We start from the raw sequence: 8,151 nt of genomic DNA, 5'->3' as shown, positions 1-8,151 counted from the left end.
TGCTGCGGTTTGATTGGTGCTGTCTTGTGAGGGTGCCTGCCTGCTTTGCTGCATATGAATTATCTGTTGATAGATCGCTGCAACAACCTTAGGATCAATATTAATGTCAGTACCAAAGATCAGCGGATTATCATCATTGGTATAGGCTTCAGCATTGTTTGCAGCAACAGTTGCCATTCTAGCCATACACTCCTTCCTTTTCTCTGGAAATAGCTCAAAACAAGAATTTCTGGTGTGTCCAGATTTTGTACAATGATCACACCATCTGGATTCTTTGTCCTTCTTAGGTTTTTTTCCATCTCGTGTCCAAACATTCCAAGGATTTCTCTCAGGAACCGATTGCTTATTCCAATTCTTCTAAAAAGGTTTCCTGTTGACAGCCATTGCACTAGATTCAGCATGATCATGAGCAGACCTTGAAAGCCGCTTCTGTCTTTCAATCTGCTGAACCAGGGAGTATGCCTTGGTGAGATTAGGCCGTAAGGGGTCCATAGACATGATATTTGTCTTCAGATGCTCATATTCACTGTCTAGTCCCATCAGAAAAGTCATAACCTTCTCCCTAGTCACGATTTCAAGAATTTTCTTCAGAAAACTACACGAACACTTTGCCAAAACGCCATGAGTACAGTCAGGAAACATCTCAAGATCCTCAATATCATCCCAGCTTCACTTTAACTTGTTATAATACTCCACAACTGACTGATCAGCAGCCTGAGATGTGTTCTTTAATTCCTTTTTTAACTGAAAAAGTAAGGGAGCATTGGACTGACCGTACATCTAATTAATGTCTCCTAAAGACGCTTTGCAGACTTAGCGCTCATGAACCCTTGCTTAATTTCTGGAGCTAAGGCGTTAAGGATCCAGCAGCGAACCATATGATCGGCGCGAAACCATTTCTGAAACGTCGACGAGGTCAAACCAGGCATCGCCGTTGAACCGTCAAGGAAGCCTTGCTTGTTTTTAGTTCCAAGCGCCATAACAACACCACGACTCCAGTTGAGAAAATTATTTCCGTTAAACAGAGAGTTAACGAGCTTCATTGAAGGATAATCGGAATTCGAAAGGAAGAGAGGATCATCGTATTGATCCTGATAACCACCGTTGACATCGGATTCTTGCGATTCAGACATTATTGCGAAGGAAAATGAAGGAATTGATGTGAAGAATGATGTAAGAAAAAATTATTTGTCTTTTGGAGATGATTTATGTAGAAAAAACGAAAAATCGTTGCGAAAAATCGATGCGGAAGAGCGAACGAAATCGTAAACCCTAAAAATTGGGGAAAAAATTAAATCGGACAAAAACAACAAGTAAACTGCGAAATCGATGACACAGGATCAAGAGTCAGGAGATTCCTGCTCTGATACCATGTGAAATTAGAGATATGAAGGTGCAAAAGCCATTGAAGGAGCTTAAACTGTTGTTTGTAGTGAGAGAAAATGAAAGGGTAAATAAATTCTAGTGAGAGAAAGACGTAAATAAAAGGTATTTTTCATTAACTTAAAATGTCAACTGTACACCATTTCTTTATATACAATGTTAGTCACTCAGCCAACTAATTGACAAATATCTACTAGAGGTTGTTATAACAACTTCTTAACTATATTATTCATACGTTTCGATGATTGTTGTTATTTTAGGAGAATGTTGGATGTGCTATAATATGAATTGACTGATGATTACTACAATATTTTTAGTTTGAGCATCACCATCTCACAATTAGCAAAGAATCAAACTAGTGCCCTTGCTCATGTTGAAAAGAAGTTTTTCCTAAAAACACAAGAATTGATGATTTGGTGCAACATATTTAAGAGAAGAGTAAGAAAGAGTCGGATGATCGATTCATCACAATAAATTGACACTTCTACCACACATTAAGCCACGAGAATTTGTAATTCGTGGCGTAATTTTACTTGGCCACGAGAAAAAAAATTATTCAGAGGATTAGGAAAAACTTTATACCATATTCGTTTAAAGTTACACCGTTGAGGTGGTTGGTAAACGGTATATTGGAGGCTTTTTAGCATATTCAAAGCTTTTAGCATCATATTTAGGGTCAAAATGTTTTTTTGCAACATGATGCTTACCACAACATATTGGTTAATATATTCTAAAATAGAAAAAATTTACTCCATTTTACAAAGAAGAGTAACAATCCGCTAGTTCTATTTTGTTAATTACTAAACACTTAAACTAGTTCTGCTGATTTAAATATGCTGGTCAGATCTTTTGATGAAATCTACTATTTATAATATGCTTTTACAACCTCTTATGCTAAAATATCTTACTTGAAATTACACAGTATAAATTAAAGTTTCTTAAAGTTACAACATATCTTACTTGAAATTACACTATATCCACTTAAATTACACCATATTCGTTTGAAGTTACACCATATCTAGGTAAAATATAATTTTTTACATTTTTACTTTGAGTAAAATTGACCATGTAGGAGAAACTATTTTTTGTGAAACAAGTTATTATAAAAATTTTTTTACTTGAAATTACAGTATATCCGCTTAAAATTACGCCATATTCGTTTGAAGTTACACCATATCTATTTAAAATATATTTTTTTACATTTTTACTCTTGATAAAATTGCCCATGTAGGAGAAACTATTTTTTGTTAAATAAGTTATTACAATAAAAATAAGATTATTAGTTTAGCTACAAAAACTTATGCTTATTCTTACGCATTGAAGTTTCCGATGAAGCATATAGCAATTATTGAGTTTATCGATCCGGTACTTAAGAGGGGGAGGGGGTGAATTAAGTACCCTTTTAAAAAAATTAAACTTTAAAGCGAAATGATAGTTCTCGTTCGATACTGAAACAGTACACAGGCTGATAGAATATTAGTAAATAATGTAATTATTTAGTTTCCTAATTAATAGTTTGTAATTAGTCGCTAATATTCCGTTACCTAATTTGTAGCGTAACCTAAGTGTATTTAACCAGAAAGATTAATTCAATACAAGGCACCGATTAATCTCTTTCATGGTATCAGGAATCTAATTCTTAATATCGCTTCCGCTCTTTCTCGATTACCCAGCCGCCATCTCTCGACCTCACGTCTCTCAGACCTCTCGTCACTCTAATGGCCCCTGGAAAATCGCCTTTTCATCCGGCTTTCGCCGTCACCAACATCTCCAATCACATCTCGGTCAAATTGGGATTGGAGAATGACCAATACCCGTTATGGGTTGCCCTATTCACGAATCACGCGAAATCAAACCGTGTGCTTCATCATATCATCAAACCGAAATCTGGTGCATCAAAAGCTCCGGTTACGGACGATGAGAAGGAACAATGGGAAACCCTCGATGCAACGGTCCTTCAGTGGATTTACTCTACCATAACCACTGATCTCTTGGAAACCATCATCGAATCTGATTCCACCGCCATGGATACATGGAATCGTATCGCTGATATTTTCCAAGATAACAAAAACTCGCGCGCGGTCACCCTCGAGCAAGAGTTCTCTCACGTTGAGATGTCTGACTTCTCATCGGCTTCGGCATATTGTCAACGCCTCAAGTCTTTAACGGATCAGTTGAAGAATCTAGGGGCTCCGGTTTCTAATAGTCGATTGGTTCTCCAATTGGTTTCCGGTCTCACCGAGGCTTATCAGAATGTTGGTTCAATCATTCGTCAACGTGACCCGCTTCCCCAATTTTATCAAGCACGCTCGATGATAACCTTGGAGGAGGCGAGTTTCGCGAAACAAGCCGCTACTGGTAGTGCGGCCATGTATGCGAAGGGATCAAATGACAGTGACGGCGACAGTTCTTCTAGGAATTCGGGTACCAACAATGGCAAGGGCACTCGTGGTAACGGGAAGAAGAAGGGTAAGGGTGGCAAAGGAAAGACTCAAACTCCTGTCGCTGCTCCTATTACCGCCTCTGCCACGCCACCTGCTACTGTTCAACCCGCGCAAATGCAGTGGCCCGCTGGTTACGGGTCATGGCAGTGGCCCTCCTCTCCTTGGGGCTACCCTCCATGCCCGTATCATGCTGGTCCGTGGGCTCGACCTCCTGCTCAAGGTCGTGGACAACCGGGTATTCTTGGTCCACGACCGGCTCGGGCTTACACGGCAGAGGGACCGTCTCCAACAGATATTGCCGCTGCAATGTATACTTTGGGACTCGGACCTGTGGACCCTTGGATGATGGATACTGGTGCAACTTCACATATGACGTCGGACCAAGGTAAACTCTCGTCTTTTGTTAATTCGAGTATTTTTAACGGTATCGTCGTCGGAAATGGCCAATCCATCCCTGTTAAAGGCTACGGCCAGTCCATACTACCCGAACCCCACCCCCCTCTTGTCCTTAAAAATGTTCTTTATTCTCCACAATTAGTCAAAAATTTAATTTCGGTCCGAAAATTCACTACTGATAATCACGTCACTATTGAATTTGACCCTTTTGGTTTTTGTGTGAAGGATTTGCGGACGGGGACACGCCTCATGAGGTGTAATAGTCGGGGCAACCTCTATCCTATTTCCGGCACCAATACTACACCGCTTTCAACCAATTTCGTTGGCTTAGCAGCGTCGTCACTTTGGCATGATCGTTTAGGTCATCCCGGAAATTCTACTATTTCGAGCCTTAGGAAAAATAAATTGATTGATTGTAATTTGAAGTCTAGCAAATTATTTTGTCAGTCATGTCCTCTAGGTAAACATATTCGTCTTCCTTTTGCTATGTCGAATTATAGTACTCACATGCCCTTTGATATTCTTCATTGTGATCTTTGGACATCCCCTGTCTTAAGTTCTGATGGTCATAAATATTACTTATTAATTTTAGACGATTACAGTAATTTTTTATGGACTTTTCCAATCGCAAAGAAAAGTCATGTTAATGCTAGTCTCGTTCAGTTTCACGCCTTTATTCAAACCCAATTTGAACGCAAAATAAAATCAATTCAATGTGACAATGGTACGGAATTTGTTAACGGTATTTTTAAAACGTTTTGTGCTGCACATGGAATAGTTTTTCGCTTGTCTTGCCCGCATACTTCGTCTCAAAATGGCAAAGCCGAACGCAAAATTCGTTCCACTAATAACATGATTCGCACTATTTTATTTCACGCGTCCATTCCAGTTAAATATTGGCATTATGCACTCGATATGGCAACTTATCTGACGAATATTTTACCTAGTAAGCCTATTAATTTTGACACTCCACTTCGAGTTCTATATCATCGCCCTCCGATATATAGTCATCTCCGGGTTTTCGGTTGTTTATGTTATCCGCTAATTCCAGCCACCACAATACATAAATTGCAACCGCGCACTGCTCCATGTGTCTTTCTAGGCTATCCTAAAAATCACCGTGGTTATATATGTCTTGACATCGCCTCTAGTAAAATCTTTATTAGTCGACATGTTATTTTTGATGAACAAAATTTTCCCTTTGCTAAATTAAGTTCAACTGACATTACCACTTACAATTTTTTGGATGCTCCCCTCTCGCCTTATGCTATTCACCATTTGGCCGTGTCTACCTCTTCCCCAACGACACCACCTCCCTCACCAGTCAGCTCCCCTCCCACGGCAGCTGCCTCACCACTCAGCCAACCTCAGCCCACGGTCTCTGCCACTGTGACTATCCCTGCACCTGTCACGGCCCACATGGCTCCGCCTGGCTCCACGACTAGCACCACTGCTAGCTCAGCCACGACTAGCTCTGCCACAGCTGGCTCTGCCCAGCCTACCACCTCCGCTAGCACAGCCCAGCCAAGCCCCACGACACGTCCACCACCTGTCACAAAGGCCACCACACGCGCTGATCACGGCATTTACAAACCCAACCCAAAATATTTTCAACCCAAACCTGCCCAAAATATGAGTCACACTCAAGCTATTTCACCGGTTCCACGTGACCCCGTGACCGCTCTTCGTAACCCCAATTGGAAAATGGCCATGGACGACGAATATAATGCTCTTATTGAAAATAAGACTTGGGTCTTGGTTCCACGTCCGTCGATTACTAATATTATTTGTTCAATGTGGATTTTTCGCCACAAATTTCATTCTGATGGTTCTTTTGAAAGGTATAAGGCTCGTCTTGTAGGTGACGGAAAAACGCAGCAAATTGGTGTGGATTGCGGTGAGACTTTCAGTCCGGTTGTCAAGCCCTCCACCATTCGCACTGTCTTATCCATTGCGGTCTCACGATCATGGGCAATTCACCAACTTGACGTAAAGAATGCTTTTCTACATGGAAATCTCCATGAAACGGTATATATGCATCAACCTACTGGTTATCGCGATCACACTCGGCCTAATCATGTTTGTCTTTTGCAAAAGTCTCTTTACGGTCTTAAGCAGGCACCGCGTGCTTGGTACAAACGGTTTGCCGACTATGTTTCTCGACTTGGATTCTCTCACAGCAAAGTTGATCACTCGCTCTTTATTCTTCGTCAAGGTACTAATTTGGCTTATCTTCTATTATATGTGGATGATATCATTTTGACGTGTTCTTCAGAGGCTCTTCGACAGTCCATTATGGTTCACCTTAATGGCGAATTTGCGATGAAAGACCTTGGGTCGCTTAGCTATTTTTTGGGCATCTCGGTTAAACCCGTTACCAGTGGCCTCTTTCTCTCGCAATCGAAGTATGCTGAACAGGTCATAGACCGAGCTGGTATGTCGTCGTGTAAGTCAGCGGCTACTCCAGTCGACACTAAACCCAAATTGAGTGCTTCTTCTTCCACACCTTATGCTGATCCGACGCTTTATCGTAGTCTTGCTGAGGCTCTTCAATACCTTACGTTTACTCGACCCGACATTTCTTACGCGGTTCAACAAGTATGTCTCTTTATGCATAATCCGATGGAAGAGCACATGAATGCGTTGAAGCGTGTCATTCGGTACTTGCGTGGTTCTCTTGACCGAGGTCTTTGGATTCGTAAGTCTGCTCCTTCTCACTTGACAGCCTATACCGATGCCGATTGGGGTGGGTGTCCCGACACACGCCGCTCTACTTCCGGCTACTGCGTGTTTCTTGGTGATAACTTGATCTCTTGGGCCTCAAAGCGCCAGCCCACGTTGTCTAAGTCTAGTGCCGAGGCCGAATATCGTGGTGTTGCTAATGTGGTGTCGGAATCGTGTTGGCTGCGTAATTTGTTGGTGGAGCTTCACGTTCCTATGAACAAGGCTACTCTTGTTTATTGTGATAATGTTTCCGCTATTTACCTCTCCGGTAATCCCGTCCAGCATCAGCGCACGAAGCACATTGAAATGGACATCCATTTTGTCCGTGAAAAAGTGGAGCGTGGTGAAGTCCGTGTTCGTCACATACCGTCTCGTTATCAAATTGCGGATATTTTCACTAAAGGGTTGCCTTTAATTCTTTTTGAAGATTTTCGTGACAGTCTCAACATTCGGTTACCTCCCGTTTCGACTGCGGGGGTATGATAGAATACTAGTAAATAATGTAATTATTTAGTTTCCTAATTAATAGTTTGTAATTAGTCGCTAATATTCCGTTACCTAATTTGTAGCGTAACCTAAGTGTATTTAACCAGAAAGATTAATTCAATACAAGGCACCAATTAATCTCTTTCACAGTGATGAATGAACATTCGGCTCCTTTTTACCCTTTCTTTTGCTAATCTTTTGGACTACTTAGGCACGATCTTAGGCCTTTTTCTTGCATTTTGCTCCATATTCCCGCTACTATCGATTCCGGTGCTCTATTGTAGGTAATTGAGCTAGCTAGAGGAAATTTGGGAAGAAACAAGGCACAAGAGGAAGATAGCAAAGAAGAAAGGGGAGGGAAAGACGGAGGATGACCCTGAGCCGACCAGCCGGCAGCCGGCCGACCGGCGGGCCGTCACAATGGCATATTCAAGCTTCAAAAATTGAGATTCCTCGGCGCCGGATGGGCAGCCGGCCGCCGGTCGACCGGCTGGCGGTCGCTGCTACCTGTGTTTTGTCTTAATCCCCCTTTTTGTAACCTAAGTAAGAGGACACTATAAATACCCCCCAAAAATCGTGTTTAGACACACAACCCTAGATCTGAGAATATTTCCTTTTCAAGTTTCAAACTTTGTTAATCATATTGTTAATCATTCCCTAATTAGACTAGTTCTTCAATTAATTGGTGATTGAATTTGGGTTTGTAAGAAGATTGAAG

At 41.5% G+C, this 8,151-nt stretch overlaps 1 protein-coding gene across 1 annotated transcript; it reads right to left on the bottom strand.

The window, feature by feature from the left end:
- Positions 1 to 357: 357 nt before the first annotated feature.
- LOC141620861 (uncharacterized) lies at positions 358 to 1,133 on the bottom strand. The gene is made up of 2 exons (XM_074437620.1): positions 814 to 1,133; positions 358 to 667 (listed from the first exon to the last, which is right to left on the bottom strand). Exons 1-2 carry the CDS (start codon positions 1,131 to 1,133, stop codon positions 358 to 360), a joined length of 630 nt encoding a protein of 209 aa, XP_074293721.1.
- Between the last annotated feature and the right edge of the window lie 7,018 nt (positions 1,134 to 8,151).

The sequence above is a fragment of the Silene latifolia genome, chromosome X, assembly GCF_048544455.1.
Source record: "Silene latifolia isolate original U9 population chromosome X, ASM4854445v1, whole genome shotgun sequence".
In the NCBI taxonomy this organism is placed as follows: Eukaryota; Viridiplantae; Streptophyta; class Magnoliopsida; order Caryophyllales; family Caryophyllaceae; genus Silene; species Silene latifolia.
The sequence above is the reverse complement of the archived record's forward strand: the minus strand, read 5'-3'. Positions and strand labels throughout refer to the sequence as shown.